The following is a 19,592-nucleotide window of genomic DNA, read 5'->3' on the forward strand; positions in this document are numbered from 1 at the left end:
AAATCAAAAACTTCATGTGACTTGCTTTATTGTGATACTGGCTTTATTGCAGTGGTCTAAAACCCAACTCATCATATTTCTGAGGTATGCCTGTAAACAAATGAAAAAATGCTCAACATCATGCAACATCAGGGAAAGGCAACTAAACCATAGTGGGATACAGTTACAGACTTATTTAAAAGGTTAACATTTTCAGCTTCCCACTTCCGGGAAGATGGCAGAAGAGTAAGACTCGGAGATCACCTTCCTCCCCACAGATACACCAGAAATACATCTACGCGTGGAACAACTCCTACGGAGCACCTACTGAACGCTGGCAGAAGACCTCAGACCTCCCAAAGGCAAGGAACCCCCCACGTACCTGGTTAGGGCAAAAGAAAAAAATAAACAGAGACAAAAGGATAGGGACGGGTCCTGCACCAGCGGGAGGGAGTTGTGAAGGAGGAAAAGTGTCCACACACTAGGAAGCCCCTTCGCGGGCGGAGACTGCGGGTGGCGGAATGGGGGAGCTTGGGAGCCGCGGAGGAGAGCACAGCAACAGGGGTGCGGAGGGCAAAGCAGAGAGATTCCAGCGCAGAGGATCGGGGCCGACCGGCACTCACCAGCCGAGAGGCTTGTCTGCTCGCCTGGCGGGGCTGGGAGCTGAGGCTCCGGCTTATGTCGGAGCGCCGGGAGAGGACTGAGGTTGGCGGCGTGAACACAGCCTGCAGGGCGTTACTGCACCGCGGCTAGCCGGGAGGGAGTCCGGGGAAAAGGCTGGACCTGCCGAAGAGACAAGAGACTTTTTCTTCCCTCTTTGTTTCCTGGTGCACGAGGAGAGGGGATTAAGAACGCTGCTTAAGAGAGCTCCAGAGACGGGCGCAAGCCGCGGCTAAAAGTGCGGAGCCCAGAGACAGACATGAGACGCTAAGGCCGCTGCTGCCGCCACCAAGAAGCCTGTGTGCGAACACAGGTCACTATCCACACCCCCTTCCGGGGAGCCTGTGCAACCCGCCACTGCCAGGGTCCCGAGATCCAGGGACAACTCCCCCGGGAGAATGCACGGCGCGCCTCAGGCTAGCAACGTCATGCCGGCCTCTGCCGCCGCAGGCCCGCCCCGCACTCCGTGACCCTCCCTACCCCCCGGCCTGAGTGAGCCAGAGCCTCCGAATCAGCGGCTCCTTTAACCCCGTCCTGTCTGAGCAAAGAACAGACGCCCTCCGGCAACCTACACGCACAGGCAGGACCAAATCCAAAGCTGAGCCCCTGGGAGCTGTGAGAACAAAGAAGAGAAAGGGAAATCTCTCCCAGCAGCCTCAGAAGCAGCAGATTAAAGCTCCACAATCAACTTGATATACCCTGCATCTGTGGAATACATGAATAGACAACGAATCATCCCAAATTAAGGAGCCCTGTGGATGAAAGGCTCTTGGTGCTGCAGCCAGGAGCTAGTGCTGTGCCTCTGAGGTGGGAGAGCCAACTTCAGGACACTGGTCCACAAGAGACCTCCCAGCTCCACGTAATATCAAATGGTGAAAATCTCCCAGAGATCTCCGTCTCAATGCCAGCACCCAGCTTCACTCAACGACCAGCAAGCTACAGTGCTGGACATCCTATGCCAAACAACTAGTAAGACAGGAACACAACCCCACCCATTAGCAGAGAGGCTGCCCAAAATCATAATAAGTCTATAGACACCCCAAAACACACCACCAGACGTGGACCCGCCCACCAGAAAGACAAGATCCAGCCTCATCCACCAGAACACAGGCACTAGTACCCTCCACCAGGAAGCCTACACAACCCACTGAACCAACCTTAGCCACTGGGGACAGACACAAAAAACAACAGGAACTACGAACCATCAGCCTGCAAAAAGGAGACCCCAAACACAGTAAGATAAGCAAAATGAAAAGACAGAAATACACACAGCAGATGAAGGAGCAAGATAAAAACCCACCAGACCTAACAAATGAAGAGGAAATAGGCAGTCTACCTGAAAAAGAATTCAGAATAATGATAGTAAAGATGATCCAAAATCTTGGAAATAGAATGGACAAAATGCAAGAATCAGTTAACAAGGACCTAGAAGAACTAAAGATGAAACAAACAATGATGAACAACACAATAAATGAAATGAAAAATACTCTAGATGGGATCAATAGCAGAATAACTGAGGCAGAAGAACGGATAAGTGACCTGGAAGATAAAATAGTGGAAATAACTACTGCAGAGCAGAATAAAGAAAAAAGAATGAAAAGAACTGAGGACAGTCTCAGAGACCTCTGGGGCAACATTAAACGCACCAACATTCGAATTATAGGGGTTCCAGAAGAAGAAGAGAAAAAGAAAGGGACTGAGAAAATATTTGAAGAGATTATAGTTGAAAACTTCCCTAATATGGGAAAAGAAATAGTTAATCAAGTCCAGGAAGCACAGAGAGTCCCATACAGGATAAATCCAAGGAGAAATATGCCAAGACACATATTAATCAAACTGTCAAAAATTAAATACAAAGAAAACTTATTAAAAGCAGCAAGGGAAAAACAACAAATAACACACAAGGAATCCCCATAAGGTTAACAGCTGATCTTTCAGCAGAAACTCTGCAAGCCAGAAGGGAGTGGCAGGACATATTGAAAGTGTTGAAGGAGAAAAACCTGCAACCAAGATTACTCTACCCAGCAAGGATCTCATTCAGATTTGATGGAGAAATTAAAACCTTTACAGACAAGCAAAAGCTGAGAGAGTTCAGCACCACCAAACCAGCTCTACAACAACTGCTAAAGGAATTTCTCTAGGCAAGAAACACAAAAGAAGGAAAAGACCTACAATAACAAACCCAAAACAATTAAGAAAATGGTAATGGGAACACACATATCAATAATTACCTTAAATGTAAATGGACTAAATGCTCCCACCAAAAGACACAGATTGGCTGAATGGATACAAAAACAAGACGCATATATTTGCTGTCTACAAGAGACCCACTTCAGACCTAGAGACACATACAGACTGAAAGTAAGGGGATGGAAAAAGGTATTTCATGCAAATGGAAACCAAAAAAAAGCTGGAGTAGCAATTCTCATATCAGACAAAATAGACTTTAAAACAAAGACTATTAGAAGAGACAAAGAAGGACACTACATAATGATCAAGGGATCGATCCAAGAAGAAGATATAACAATTGTAAATATTTATGCACCCAACATAGGAGCACCTCAATACATAAGGCAAATACTGACAGCCATAAAAGGGGAAATTGACAGTAACACATTCATAGTAGGGGACTTTAACACCCCACTTTCACCAATGGACAGATCATCCAAAATGAAAATAAATAAGGAAACACAAGCTTTAAATGATACATTAAACGAGATGGAGTTAATTGATATTTATAGGACATTCCATCCAAAAACAACAGAATACACATTTTTCTCAAGTGCTCATGGAACATTCTCCAGGATAGATCATATCTTGGGTCACAAATCAAGCCTTGGTAAATTTAAGAAAATTGAAATTGTATCAAGTATCTTTTCTGACAACAATGCTATGACACTAGATATCAATTACAGGAAAAGATCTGTAAAAAATACAAACACATGGAGGCTAAACAATACACTACTTAATAACGAAGTGATCACTGAAGAAATCAAAGAGGAAATCAAAAAATACCTAGAAACAAATGACAATGGAGACACGATGACTCAAAATCTATGGGATGCAGCAAAAGCAGTTCTAAGAGGGAAGTTTATAGCAATACAATCCTACCTTAAGAAACAGGAAACATCTCAAATAAACAACTTAACCTTGCACCTAAAGCAATTAGAGAAAGAAGAACCAAAAAAACCCCAAAGTTAGCAGAAGGAAAGAAATCATAAAAATCAGATCAGAAATAAATGAAAAAGAAATGAAGGAAATGATAGCAAAGATCAATAAAACTAAAAGCTGGTTCTTTGAAAGGATAAACAAAATTGATAAACCATTAGCCAGACTCATCAAAAAAAAAAAAGGGAGAAGACTCAAATCAATAGAATTAGAAATGAAAAAGGAGAAGTAACAACTGACACTGCAGAAATACAAAAAATCATGAGAGATTACTACAAGCAACTCTATGCCAATAAAATGTACAACGTGGAAGAAATGGACAAATTCTTAGAAAGGCACAACCTGCCAAGACTGAATCAGGAAGAAATAGAAAATATGAACAGACCAATCACAAGCACTGAAATTGAAACTGTGATTAAAAATCTTCCAACAAGCAAAAGCCCAGGACCAGATGGCTTCACAGGTGAATTCTATCAAACATTTAGAGAAGAGCTATCACCTATCCTTCTCAAACTCTTCCAAAATATAGCAGAGGGAGGAACACTCCCCAACTCATTCTACGAGGCCACCATCACCCTGATACCAAAACCAGACAAGGATGTCACAAAGAAAGAAAACTACAGGCCAATATCACTGATGAACATAGATGCAAAAATCCTCAACAAAATACCAGCAAACAGAATCCAACAGCACATTAAAAGGATCATACACCATGATCAAGTGGGGTTTATTCCAGGAATGCAAGGATTCTTCAATATACGCAAATCAATCAACATGATACACCATATTAACAAATTGAAGGAGAAAAACCATATGATCATCTCAATATATGCAGAGAAATCTTTTGACAAAATTCAACACCCATTTATGATAAAAACCCTGCAGAAAGTAGGCATAGAGGGAAATTTCCTCAACATAATAAAGGCCATATATGACAAACCCACAGCCAACATCATCCTCAATGGTGAAAAACTGAAAGCATTTCCACTAAGATCAGGAACAAGACAAGGTTGCCCACTCTCACCACTCTTATTCAACATAGTTTTGGAAGTTTTAGCCACAGCAATCAGAGAAGAAAAGGAAATAAAAGGAATCCAAATCGGAAAAGAAGAAGTAAAGCTATCACTCTTTGCAGATGACATGATACTATACATAGAGAATCCTAAAGATGCTACCAGAAAACTACTAGAGCTAATCAATGAATTTGGTCAAGTAGCAGGATACAAAATTAATGCACAGAAATCTCTGGCATTCCTATACACTAAGGATGAAAAATCTGAAAGTGAAATCAAGAAAACACTCCCATTTACCATTGCAACAAAAAGAATAAAATATCTAGGAATAAACCTACCTAAGGAGACAAAAGACCTGTATGCAGAAAATTATAAGACACTGATGAAAGAAATTAAAGATGATACAAATAGATGGAGAGATATACCATGTTCTTGGATTGGAAGAATCAACATTGTGAAAATGACTCTACTACCCAAAGCAATCTACAGATTCAATGCAATCCCTATCAAACTACCACTGGCATTTTTCAGAGAACTAGAACAAAAAATTTCACAATTTGTATGGAAACACAAAAGACCCTGAATAGCCAAAGCAATCTTGAGAATGAAAAACGGAGCTGGAGGAATCAGGCTTCCTGACTTCAGACTATACTACAAAGCTACAGTAATCAAGACAGTATGGTACTGGCACAAAAACAGAAATATAGATCAATGGAACAGGATAGAAAGCCCAGAGATAAACCCAGGCACATATGGTCACCTTATCTTTGACAAAGGAGGCAGGAATGTCCAGTGGAGAAAGGACAGCCTCTTCAATAAGTGGTGCTGGGAAAACTGGACAGCTACATGTAAAAGTATGAGATTAGATCACTCCCTAACACCATGCACAAAAATAAGCTCAAAATGGATTAAAGACCTAAATGTAAGGCCAGAAACTATCAAACTCTTAGAGGAAAATATAGGCAGGACACTCTATGACATAAATCACAGCAAGGTCCTTTTTGAACCACCTCCTAGAGAAATGGAAATAAAAACAAAAGTAAACAAATGGGACCTAATGAAACTTAAAAGCTTTTGTGCAACAAAGGAAACCATAAAGAAGACCAAAAGACAACCCTCAGAATGGGAGAAAATATTTGCAAATGAAGCAACTGACAAAGGATTAATCTCCAAAATTTATAAGCAGCTCATGCAGCTTAATAACAAAAAAACAAACAACCCAATCCAAAAATGGGCAGAAGACCTAAATAGACATTTCTCCAAAGAAGATATACAGAGTGCCAACAAACACATGAAAGAATGCTCAACATCACTAATCATTAGAGAAATGCAAATCAAAACTACAATGAGATATCATCTCACACCAGTCAGAATGACCATCATCAAAAAATCTAGAAACAATAAATGCTGGAGAGGGTGTGGAGAAAAGGGAACCCTCTTACACTGTTGGTGGGAATGTAAATTGATACAGCCACTGTGGAGAACAGTATGGAGGTTCTTTAAAAACTACAAATAGAACTACCATATGACCCAGCAATCCCACTACTGGGCATATACCCTGAGAAAACCATAATTCAAAAAGAGTCATGTACCAAAATGTTCATTGCAGCTCTATTTACAATAGCCCAGAGATGGAAACAACCTAAGTGTCCATCATCGGATGAATGGATAAAGAAGATGTGGCACATATATACAATGGAATATTACTCAGCCATAAAAAGAAACGAAATTGAGCTATTTGTAATGAGGTGGATAGACCTAGAGTCTGTCATACAGAGTGAAGTAAGTCAGAAAGAGAGAGACAAATACCGTATGCTAACACATATATATGGAATTTAAGAAAAAATAATGTCATGAAAAACCTAGGGGTGAAACAGGAATAAAGACACAGACTTACTAGAGAATGGACTTGAGGCTATGGGGAGGGGGAAGGGTAAACGGTGACAAAGCGAGAGAGAGGCATGGACATATATACACTACCAAACGTAAGGTAGATAGCTAGTGGGAAGCAGCCGCATAGCACAGGGAGATCAGCTCGGTGCTTTGTGACCGCCTGGAGGGGTGGGATAGGGAGGGTGGGAGGGAGGGAGACGCAAGCGGGAAGAGATATGGGAACATATGTATATATATAACTGATTCATTTTGTTGTGAAGCTGAAACGAACATACCATTGTAAAGCAATTATACTCCAATAAAGATGTAAAAAAAAAAAAAAAAAGGTTAACATTTTCAATGGCTAACCATACCCACTACTGGCAAGGATATGGAAAAACTGTATGTCTCATACACTGCTAGCAGGAATACAAAAGATCACAATTTGCAATTTCTTAAAATGTTAGCTACCCACTTACCCTGTAACTCAGGCATTGCACCCGCCTCCACCTCCACCCCACCCCCCACCGCCAAATTAACACAAGATAAATGAAACATGTATGTGAAGAACTAGATTCAAATATCTTAGCAGGTTTATTTGCAACAATCAGAAACTGGAAAGAACTCAAATATGCATAAAAAGACAAAAGAATAAACAAATAGTGGTACACCCACAAACTGTCATACTTCTAAGCAATACAAAAAAAAACAACTACTCATTTAAGCACCATTGATGACTATCAAAATGAGTAAGCCACATGAGGCTACTCAAAGGAAAAAAAGTGTAAACACTTTATGAGTAGAATCATATACAATTCTAAAATGGAAGCTAATCTATTATAATGGAAAGTAAACAAATGCTTGCCTGGAGTGCAGAGATAGTACAGAAGGAGACATTATTAAAGGGCATGAAGTAAAACAGAGGATGATGGAGAGGCTCATTATTATGATTGTGGTGGTGCTTTTATGGATTTACATGAATGTCAAAACTTGTCAAAATGTTAAGTTTAAATATAATCAGTTTGTTGTATGTCACTTATACCTTACTAAAGCTCTGAAAATATGATTCAAAACAGAAAGCTAGATTTCCTACAATTCTGGAAAATTAGTTTGGCAAACCTCTACTGATTCCACAACTCTTTCCTCATGTCTGGGAGGGATACCTTGCCTTGGTGGTGGCAAATATCAGAAGCAACAAGGCAATTTCCACCAAATTCAATGGGAATGAAGGCTGGGTTACAAAGGGCAAAACTCATCTTCACCATCCTCATTTTCCTACACAGCAAGAGATTTGAGGTGAACACGCACACATGCTACAGGAATCCACAGAACATTTATAAATTTTTCCTCTCGCAACAGCCTCCCTACACAAAATACACAGTTCTGGAGGCCATGAGAATTTCTGCACCTGCTCATCCTTCATAGCTATAGGGACTGGAACATTGTGGAGGTCCGTTCAAAACAGACACATTCCAACAATCTTGTGGCAGTCTCTTCCCCTCCCTACAAAACCAGTGTTCCTGTAACAAATGATTTCCCTGCCCATAAATCATATAACCTATGCTGCCACTATTTGGAATTCTGGACATGAGGGTACATGGCTCCAATGCAAGACCTGGGAAACAGATTTCCCTTACCACCTGGACACAATGCAATACTCCCTGGGAACAAGACAATTTCTTCTTGCTTTAGGAAGCACCAAAGGTTATCACAACAGCCCCTCTACAGACTGACCTCTGAACCAAAAAAATACCAACGCATCCAGGTTACAGATAAGGATTACATCCCTGCAGTCTTTTCTTGGAGGCCTTGGGCAGCAATGCCAACTAGGACAAAACTAGAGAGAAGTATACTTTACATCATATTGTTCCCTCTGAGGCGCACAGAATTTGAGATCCCACAAGAAAGCTCTTCAGCCCTGTTGTCACAACTCAGTTGTTTTCAAATCACCACAGTGTACAGAATCCCAAGATTAAAGGAGCTTAAACAGTAAGGCCTCCATTTTCACACCAACCAGTACAATGGGAAGAAGGCTATTCTTGGACTGGAGACATGAAGCACAGGAAAATCCCATCACAGCAGTCACGTGAGACCAACAACATCCCTGAAAAAAGTAGTCCCGATTGCAAGTCACCAGCAGAGTCCTCTAGGCCAAAAATTGGTCAGATCAGTGAGGTAACCCATCAAACAAATTAGAAAGGAATGAGTGCTCAGGATTATAAAGACTCCCACAAACAGGACAACATCAAGGTCTCCTTCCCTGGACTTGGTGGGGTGGTTCAATGATGCACATCATGAGCTCCTGCCACATAGTAGTGGTGAAATGGCTTTTGCTATGGAACTGGTAATGATGTAAACCTGGTAAGGGCCCTGGGCAGGTTAAGAAATGCACTGAAGCTCCCATAAACCTGGAATTTAAGTGGTTTATTGGGTGTATTGGCAGATAGCACCCTCATAAGGGATCTCCCCAGTGTTATACTGAGCAATCCATCCCTGCACAACTACTCTTTTTCTGAAGTGAACTTTGTGGTATCCAATGAAATAAGACTGAAGCCTGTGAACTCTCCAGTGTGAAATGAGGCTACAGTTTGGCTAAAGGTTTCCCACAGTTATCACATCCATAAGCCCATTAACCAATGTGAACATTATGGTGTTTTATGAGACTGTAGTTTTAGGTAAAGGATTTCCAACATTTCCTACAACATACAGATTTTCTGCAGTGTGGACACTCCTGTGTTTAATGAACCTGGAGTTTTTAGCAAAGGATTTCCCACATTCACAGCACTTATATGGCTTTGATCCAGTGTGAGTTCTCTGATGTTGAAAAACAGAGCTTGGGCTAACCAACTTCCCAAATTTTCTTTACTTTTATGAGTTTTTTCCAGTGAACTCTCTGATGTCGAAGGACTGAAGAACTTTGGGCAAATGCTTTCCCACACTCACTGCACTCATAAGGCCTTTCTCCAGTGTGAATTCTCCTGTGTTTAATGAAGGCTGAATTATCAGCAAAGGATTTTCCACATTCAGTGCACTCATAAGGCCTTGAACCAGTGTGAATTCTCTGATGTTGAAGGAGTGCAGAGTTTTGGCTAAATGATTTCCCGCATTCATTGTATTTATATGGCCTTTCCCTGGTGTGAACTCTCTGATGTATAATGAGGTAGGATTTCTTGCTAAAGAATTTCCTACATTCCCCACACTCATATGGCCTTTCACCAGTGTGAACTCTCTGGTGTTCAATGAGATGGGACTTGTTGCTAAGTAATTTCCCATATTTCCCACACTTATAAGGTCTTTCTCTAGTATGGACTCTCCAATATTGAATAAGGTTGGACTTTTGCCTAAATGATTTTCCACACTCCCCACACTTATAAGGCCTTTCTCCAGTGTGAACTCTCTGATGTCGGAGGAATGAAGAGCTTTGGCAAAATGTTTTTCCACATTCACTGCATTTATAAGACATTTCTCCAGTATGAACTCTCCTATGTTTAATGAGTCTGGAGTTTACAGCAAAGGATTTTCCACATTCAGTGCATTCATAAGGCCTTGATCCAGTGTGAAGTCTCTGATGCTGAAGGAGCACAGAGTTTTGTGTAAAAGTTCTACCACATTCATTGCACTCATAAGGCCTTTCCCTAGTGTGAATTCTCCGATGTTGAAGGAGGGTAGAGCTTTGGCTAAACGATTTTGCATATTCATCACATTCATATGGCTTTTGTTTCATGTGAACTCTCTTGTGTGTAAAGAGGTTGGAGCACTGAGTAAATGATTTCCCATATTCTGTACATTCATAAGGCCTATCTCTAGTGTTACTTCTCTGGTGTTCAATGAGGTTGGACTTTCTGTTAAATAATATCCCATGTTCCCCAGGTTCAAAAGTTCTTTCTCCATTGTAAACTTTCTGATGCTGACTGACGTTACAGCTTCTCTCACACTGATTACACATAAAACATATTTCTCTAGTGAGGAGTCTCTGGTGCTGAACAAGTGTGTGTTTGGGACTGAAAGCTTTTGTGCATTCTTCCCAGTTATGATAAGTTTTTCCCCTCTGAAAGGCCATCCCACACTCGGCTCTGCTGTTTGACCTCTCCCAGGTGTGAGTAGCCCATTGCTGGAGAAACTGAGAACTGGCCAAGAAGTCCTTCCCAACCACCCTGAAGACTAATGGCTTCCTTGACACATGGTACTTGCAGTTCTTCACAAATGAGGTTCTGTCCACATCTCTTCTGAAGGGTTTCTCCCCAATGCACTGCCTCTGATGCTGATGAAGGTTTATGCTTACATACAATTGTTTCCCACATGTCTCACACCTATGTAATTTCTGCTTTGAATGTGTTCCTTGATATTTATTCAAGTACAAAAATTCTCTCAATATCTGGACACATATTTCACAAGGGTGGGCCTTTCTGAAGGACAGATCTGCCTTGGGACTCCTGATCTGCGACACTCTTTGAACAGAAGTACACTGCTCAAAAGAAGGCTTTTCATTCTCCACTTCATGGCAACAACCTAAAAGCAAGAAATGTTGGCGAAGTACATGTTGATTTCCGTGGGAGGGGGGAGCCCACACACCAGTGTGTGTCTGACAAACACATGAACGAGTTTGTGTGATTATTTACAAGAACACAGAGTTGGGTTCAAGTTGATGACATGGCTGTTAGCAATACTGGGCTATAAAGGCCACAGGATGGGGGAAGACCACATGAGAGAAAAGACACAACCATGTGATGTGTCATAGGGAGGAGAGGCAGGGTGAAAAATTAAAGTCGACGGTTAAAAAATTAGTTACAAACAACTTTCAACAGGACCTTGTCTGCTGTTAACACATGACTGCAATGTAGATGGGTATTTCCAGGCCCAAGAAAACGGGACTGCAACAGAACAGCTGTTGGTCAGGAACATTTTAAGAATGGGTACATGTTTGATTATAGAAAATATATGGGCCAACGTTAGAGAATGCACAGATAAAGCAGTGAGAAAAGTGGGTGATACAGGGAGTTTAGAGACGTGAGGATTAGCCACAGGCTGGAATAAAAGTGGAAGAATCACAGTGCAGAATTGACAAGTCAGCACTGTTAAGAATGGGGCAGAAAAAGCAAAAATAAGGTGTGACCACTGGAAGTAGCATCAAAACACTAGTCAAACAGAACAAATTTCTGGTATCACTTGAACACAGGACTATCATACACTCCCATAGTGCTACTGTACAGCAGCCCTTTGAGCCCATTTGGCTGAGTCTGAATTCATATCCATCCTGTGGACAAACAAGGGCTCTCCACCCCACTTCCAAAATGAACAAGTGTATGGGACCTGGATGATGAAAATAACAGGGGAAAGATACCACCTATGAGCAGCTGACCCATACTCATCACATCATAGGCCAGAGAAAAACATCTAAATACTATTAAGAGAACTTTGGAAAGGGGTCTTGCAAGAAGTCCATGGTCTACATCAGAGAATTAATTCCCAGCACAGGCAGTCATGAGGAAATGTCAGTGAAAAGAAGGAAGTAGAATCTGAGGCGCAAGGATGACATGCATCTAGACAACATCACCCAGAAGGAAGAGGGCAAGTATGGTGGGATACATTAGGCTGAATGGAAGATTCCTGACCCTGGATCCTTCCAGGGAAGGCTGTAGAGAAGCAGATATGGGGCCTATTCAAGGAGAACAGATGGCAGTGCAAACATCTCAGCCCAACCAACCATAGCAACAACTTAGGGAATTGGGGGAAAAAAGCAGTGACAATGGTCCTGACATGAAAAGGACAGACTTGTCTCTGGGGAAAAGGAAAGGGCAGAGACTAGTTCAGGACATGGGGAAAGGTTTGAGGTTCTTACCCAGGGAGGTTATAAGTGCCAAGTTCTCCAGCATCACATCATGGTACAGGTATCTTTGAGCCTCATCAAGGAGACCCCATTCCTCCCAGGAAAAGGTCACAGCTACATCTTCAAAGTTCACACTGACCTGCCATGATGGTGACAGATAAAACCACAAACAGTCCACTTCTGAGAAGTCACAATCTATTTCCCCACACATCTACCCTATGACTATCCATCACCCAAGCTTCCCAAATCAGAGGATCAATCAGGCCCTGACACCATGGTGTGGTTTTCTCCCCACGGGCCCACTGATCACTAGGTACAACAACCAGGAAGAAGAGACAGGTGGATGAACATATAGCTCAGCTATAGGCCTGGCATAAAGGGATCCACCCGCTCCTGACAAGCAATTCCCCTGGTGTGGCCAGCGTCCTGAAATTATCAATGCAGTGCCCTGGAACCATCAGACATGTTCCCTCTTCAAGCACACATCACTCCTTAAACTGTACATCCCTCAGTCTCAGTATCCCACAGCCACACATGACCATGGCCACCAACACCTCACTCTCCCACACCATAGCCATCTCCCTCCCCTCCCCATGTTACTTGTATTTAAATCAGTTCCTCCTAACCCCACCACAGGGCTATGATGGTGGCCTAACACATGACACCTGAGACTGGACCGATGAGACTGACAGCAGTTTCTTAATCACATAAATTCACACATCTGAGAATAGGACACCACTCACCACAAAGGCGTACATGGGCAAAAACAACACACACAGGGGCTGTGGGATGGAACCTTTCTAGGATGAAGGGGTTGGGATGTTCCAAGGAGGATGTGATTGTCTTATCTGAACAATTCTGAGGGCTGGTAGGGAACTGATACCCGATACAAAGAAGCTCCTGGTTTGCTTTGTAAAAATGGTTGTTAGGCTAGGAGACGTTATCTGAAGGAACACTGTGGGGAGAGGAACTTGCACTCAGGCCATTTGAGGGCACCCAGGTTTTACCAAGCGTGAAGGAAGCACATCATATTGGGTTTAGGCCTTACATCACAACTCGGCAGACAGCATCCACAGTACAACTGGTAAAGTCAAGCAGGACCCAATATGACCACAGACCTCCCACAATTCCCAATGGCAGCATCAGAAATCATCTATAAATGCCTTACTGCATGACTCTGATCCTTGCCTCAAATTTAAGGAATAGAACCACGTGTGGATCTCAGATACTCACAGTCCCATGCTACTTCTGTGCTGCCCTTCCTGTCCCTCGGCAATGACAACACTTCTTTGCTCCCTTACCTTCATTCATACTCCAGCCCCATTATTCACCCTCCCCAAGCATAGTGATTCTCACAGATGACCTTATTTGCTCATGGCCATATATACCAGGTTGAATGAAACACCCCAGACCCTACCAAAGTCCTCACAAATCTTGGTGAGCCTATATAGTGATGAATAAGCACCAGATCTGGCCTGAGTGTCATATGCATGAATTACCCCTTGCTTCTACATCCATCTCATGTCCACTCTTCTCTTGGAAGCCCTGGCCACCTGCCAGACTTTCTTGTCTCATACACCAAAGCTTCATGGCCATTTACCTACATTTATGAAGGCTGACACCATCACCCAGGTACACAAGCAAGAGACCCAATCCTCTGACCCCACCCTCCACACATCTCCCCCTAAAAGCTTTGCCACCACAACCCGAAGCTTGCCTCTCTTAATGTGAGCCACAGGTCATTCACCTTGGTCCACACTCTAGTTACATTTTGGATGTCTCTAACCTGAATCACTCCCAAGAATTCCAAACCTGTATGTTAGATGTTCATTTGATGCCTTTATTTAGTGGTGTCTGAAATATCTCAGACTCTTAACATGGTCCAAAAAAAGCTCCTGCTAAACCCAGTGAATATTACACCTACTACCAACTTGCTCATCTCAACTGATGCAGCTTCCAACCCTACAGCTGCAAAGCCAGGGGTCATCATTGATCCCTGCGTTTCACTCCCTCACCACCCATGTTAGAAATCTAGCTGTCCCCTTTAAAAACATGAAGCCAGAATACAACCACATTTCCTAAGGCACGCCCCTGCTCCATTAACCCTCACCTGGACTATGACAGTAGCCTCCACAATGATGTTCCTTCTTCCTCTCTCAAGCCCACAGTCTGTTTTCCACTCTAAACCCAAATGAAGCCTGTTAAGGCCTTGGTCACATCACCTCCCTACCGTGAGCCAAACCTCTAGAACACACACCTGACATCTCAGGCAGTTGTTCCCCTCCTGACTCCAAACCACCTACTATTTATTCCTACCTGTAAAGAGAGGATACCTGTGGTTCCTGAATATTCCTGAGCTCAATTTTACCTCTAAGCATTTGCACATCCTGGTACCATGTCTTGGGTTAACCATACACACCTGTTTACAATGGCTGCCAGAAATGGGAACACCTCCATATAATTGTAGCATGGACTTGGGACACTGGGCTTGGAGTTTTTCTGCATGCCCAGACTCAAGGAGGGGGAAAAATGGCATCAAGCATCTCAGGACACCACAATTCCAGGGAACATAGGGGTGAAAGCAGGGCTGGTGAGGCAATGGGACACCCTCTACTTCCCTGTGCAGTTTCCATAGGCACTTCTCTAACCGTGAGAACCTGAGTGAAGAGGCAGGTCCTAAAGGAATGCGTCCATGGTGGGATTTGAGGGGCTAATTGTATGTACTCCTGCCTGGCCTTGGAGCCAGGTGACCTCAGGCTGGCTGACTAACTTCTGGGCCTCAATGCTCAGTGTTGCCTCTTACCAGCTGTGGGACCCTGAACAAAGAGTCAACCTCCTAGGACCTCAATGTCCTCATCAACCCTCTCCACCCCGTTCTTCCTTTAAACGGCTCTTGGGAATGCTCTAACATCTGACGGGAGATACTATCTTCCTTTATTCGAAACACCCCATGGCCTTTAGAATCCTCGCAATAAAGTACAATCCTGGGTCGGTTACACCAGGTCTAACTCCACTAACACTGTTCCTGTAAGTAGAAAGCTGACCCTAGGTTTCCTGAATCCTCCCGCCTCAGGCCGATTTCCAAGCCTTCGCATCTGCGGGTACCTCTGCCTGTGACCTCTCCCACGCGCCATCACGCTGTCATAAACAGGGCCCCACCCACGACCGCTTCACTGTCCTGGGCACCGTGGCCTGGGCTGCGGGCATGTGAGCAGGCGCCCCACACTCGGGGTTTTAATGTCTGGTGGAGTGAGGGGTGTGAGGGCCCGGGGAACGAGCGTTTACCTAAGGCGGGTACCTCAACGCCGCCGCCGTCGGACTGTGGGCGGAGCGGGGCCGGGAGCGGCGGAAGAGTCTGGGGGAGGCGGGCATGGCGGTCCGTCTCACGGGCCTGGCGCCAGGCACCCCAGGCGGCGTCGCCGAACTTCAGATCCGCCTCTGTGCCTTGGGGACAGCGCCTCCTCCCGGACCTCCCGTTCCAGTCACTCCGGTCCTGACACAGCGCTCCGGAGCTGAACAGAACCAGAGCAGTTAAAATGCCCACCTTGGGGGCTTCCCTGGTACCTTGGGGGCTTCCCTGGTGGCGCAGTGGTTGAGAGACCGCCTGCCGATGCAGGGGAGGTCCGGGAAGATCCCACAGGTCGCGGAGCGGCTGGACCCTTGAGCCATGGCCACTGAGCCTGCGCGTCCGGAGCCTGTGCTCCGCAACGGGAGAGGCCACAACAGTGAGAGGCCCGCGTACCGCAAAAAAAAAAAAAAAAAAAGAAAAGAAAAAAAATGGCCGCCTTGGGGAGGGGGACGGAAGTCCCGTCCCCTACGAGTTGTGCCCAAACGGAAATCCCTTTTTCTGCGCCTTCACTGGCTCAGCGACGCAGCCTTCAATGCAGGGCACTCTGGATCCTGCAGTTCCCAGTTTCCAGGAAAAAAGGCCAGGGTCCACCTCAAAGGGCGCCAGGAAATGACTCCTCCCTGTCCACGGCCAGAGCAGTGACTCGACCCTCTTAAAAGGGGCCAAACGTAAGGGTGGTAGGGATGCGTTCTGCAGCTGATCGCCATTAGGCATCCAGGCCATGAATTAGGATGACAAATCTTTCCCAGGATGGTAGGGACAGCAGTGCAAATTCTGTAAGGAAACATTTTGTTCATTTTATCCTGAGTATTTGTAAATTTTTCTTGGTTATAAGGCAAACATTTTAAAAAATTTCCTTCATGCCTTTATGATTCTCATTTGTAGAATTGTAATTTATTTCCGGATAGTAATCTTAAATATGGCAAACTTGAGGAAGTGTAAATATGCCAGATATTCATGACGTAATTTTTTGAAATTCTTCTATGTAGATAATCGTACATTTTGATATAAATTAAAGGTCTGTAAATCGTTTTCCAGTTATTTTAATTCTTTATTGTCTGTGTCATAGCACCAGCTACAATGTCCAGTATATTTAATATAAGCACTAATAATGAGAACCTTGTTTACTTGTTAATTTTTTTTTTGCTTGCTAATTTTAAACCAAAATCTCTGATTTTATTACTAAAATGCTGGTTTATTGTAGTGTTTTCTTTGATACATTTTGACTAATTAATGATATATATATTTTTTCTGCATAGTTGTGGTGTTGTTTTCTAATGTGAATAGATCTATTTTTTCTGCATTTATTAAGATAAACATTTTATAATTCATTAGTATATTGAATGCTATTAATGTATTTTCTAATACTAAACGATTCCTGAATTACTGGGATGCTTTTAACTTGTTCTACATTCTGGAAGTGCAGCTAAATTTAATAAGTTTTATGAGAATGCTACGCTAGTACCATAAAATGAGTTGGGGAATACAAATCTCTGAAAGATTTGGAATAAGTTTGGATTCCTCATTTCAGTGAATAATTCATATAACTCCCTTTCTACAAATCAGGGTCTTCCTACAAATCTGTCAGATAATTTAAAAGTAGGAAGTGTCAAATAGATGTGATATTTGTTAGTTTGATAAAGAAAGACATGTCTGGGGACTTCCCTGGTGGTCTAGTGGTTAAGACTCAGCACTTCCAGTGAAGGGGGTGAGGGTTCAATCCCTGGCCTGGCAACTGGGATCCTCCCACATGCTGCACAGCCAAAAGATTAAAAAGAAAGAAAGAAAAAAGACATGTCTGGTGGGTTGACTTATTTATGGTTTCATTTTGTTATTTTATTTTTTAATCAGATATACTGAGTTATAATATAAAACTATAAGATACCAATATGTACATCGTGCTGATTTGACATATGGATACATTGAAAACAATCCCCCCCATCTATTTAATTAAGACATCACCTCATATATTCATCTTGTGTGTGTGAGTCAGAGAAAACATTTAAGTAATACTCTCTCTGCATATATCAATTATAAAATACAGTGTTATCCACTATACTCATTGTATTTTACATTAGATGCTCAGACGTTATTCATTTTATACCTGAAACTTTGTTCCCTTTCACCAAACTCTCCTTATTTCTTCCACTGCCCCCCTTAACCCCAATAACATTTATACTCTATTTCTATGAGTTTGACTTTTTAAGGTTCTGCATAAAAGTGATACTATACAGTATTTGTCTTTCTCTGTTTCACTTATTTCATGTAGCACAATGCATTAAAGGTCCATTGATGTTGTCACAAATGGCAAGAGCTCCTTCTTTCTCATGGCTATGTAGTATTCATATATATATGGGCTCCCTATATATATCACATCATCTTTATCCATTCGTCCACTGATGGACACTTAGGTTGTCTCCGTATCTTGGGAATTGTGAAAAATGCTGTAATGAACGTGGGAGAGCACATATCATTTCAATATCCTGTTTTCATTTCCTTTAGAATTATACCCATATGTGGAATTGCTGGATAGTAGGGTAGTTCCATTTTTAATTTTTGTGGAAACTCTCTACTTTTTTCCACAGTAGCTGCACTAATTTACATTCACAGAATCGGTAGACAAGGGTTCACATTTCTCAACAACCTAACACTGTTATCCCTTGTTTTTTGATGACTGCCATTCTAACGTGTGAGGTGATATTTCATTATGGCCTTGCTTTGCATATTTAGTAATGTTGAATGTTTCCATGTACTTTCCATGTACTTGTTGCCCATTTTTATGTATTCTTTGGAAAATATGTCTATACAGTTCCATTGCTCATTTTTAAATTATTTATTTTGCTATTAAGTTGTATGAGTTCTTTATATATTTTAGATATTAACCCCTTATCAGATGTATGATTTTCAAATATTTCCTGCCATTCTGTATATTCCCATTTCATTTTGTTGATGGTTTCCTTTGCTATGCAGAAGCTTTTTCGATTGATGTACTCCCACTTGTTTATTTTTGCTTTTATTATCTTTGCTTTTTGTGTCAAACCCAAAAAAATCAATGCCAAGGCAAATGAAAAGGAGCTTTCACCCTATGTTTTCTTCTAGTTTTATAGTTCCAGGTGATGTGTTCAAATCTCGTCCATTTTGAGTTGATTTTTGTGTATGGTGTAAGATAGGGTTAAAGTTTTGCTCTTTTGTGTCTCTCTGTTCCCCAACGCCATTTATTGAATAGACAATCCAGTCCTCATTGTGTATTCTTGACACCTTTGGTGTAAGCAAATTCACCATATGTGCACATGTTTATTTCTGGGCTCTATATTCTGTTCCATTGATCTATAGTTGTCTCTATGCCAATGGTGGGATTTAAAAGCTTAATTCCAATCCCTCATACTATACTGGGAGTATGATTGCATATTTCTAAAATTAAATACACTCTGTAAATATTTATTACGATTAAGTTCATGCAATAATCTGTAATGAGACTGTGTTCTTCCCATACCTCCATTCACAGAATCTTTACAATAGCGTCAAGGGTATGTTTCAGTAAATGACAGAGTGAATGATTTCCAGTTATCTAAGTAGATAACCAACTAACTTTTGCCCCCAGCAGTCATAAGGTCATTTCTAACCCAGTCAGAAATGAATAATTTTATGATGAAACATTAATATGTCATTATTCTTTTGTCTGATGACAAATAGCTGATGGACACTGTTAAGCAATGAAGCCACA

The 19,592-nt window shown here is 42.3% G+C and overlaps 1 protein-coding gene and 1 long non-coding RNA gene across 2 annotated transcripts; both read right to left on the reverse strand.

The window, feature by feature from the left end:
- Positions 1-96: 96 nt before the first annotated feature.
- On the reverse strand, positions 97-16,284 carry LOC132509998 (uncharacterized). Its single transcript, XR_009537203.1, has 3 exons — positions 16,084-16,284; positions 603-762; positions 97-361 (listed from the first exon to the last, which is right to left on the reverse strand). It is a non-coding gene; the product is annotated as an uncharacterized LOC132509998 (long non-coding RNA).
- On the reverse strand, positions 9,532-12,649 carry LOC132510135 (zinc finger protein 418-like). The gene is made up of 3 exons (XM_060131925.1): positions 12,532-12,649; positions 10,034-11,201; positions 9,532-9,949 (listed from the first exon to the last, which is right to left on the reverse strand). The coding sequence occupies exons 1-3, from the start codon at positions 12,563-12,565 to the stop codon at positions 9,532-9,534; spliced, it is 1,620 nt and encodes a 539-aa protein (XP_059987908.1). The 5' UTR covers positions 12,566-12,649.
- Positions 16,285-19,592: the final 3,308 nt, after the last annotated feature.

The sequence above is a fragment of the Lagenorhynchus albirostris genome, chromosome 19 (genome assembly GCF_949774975.1).
Source record: "Lagenorhynchus albirostris chromosome 19, mLagAlb1.1, whole genome shotgun sequence".
NCBI classification, from domain to species: Eukaryota; Metazoa; Chordata; class Mammalia; order Artiodactyla; family Delphinidae; genus Lagenorhynchus; species Lagenorhynchus albirostris.

Coding starts and splice junctions, on each gene's coding strand:
- LOC132510135 (XM_060131925.1), bottom strand. CDS start 12,565: ATGCTGGAGAACTTGGCACTTATAACCTCCCTGG. Junction 11,202..12,531: donor GGCACTTATAACCTCCCTGG/GTAAGAACCTCA, acceptor TCTTGCTTTTAG/GTTGTTGCCATGAAGTGGAG. Junction 9,950..10,033: donor GAGTGTGGAAAATCATTTAG/GCAAAAGTCCAA, acceptor GAAATTACTTAG/CAACAAGTCCCATCTCATTG.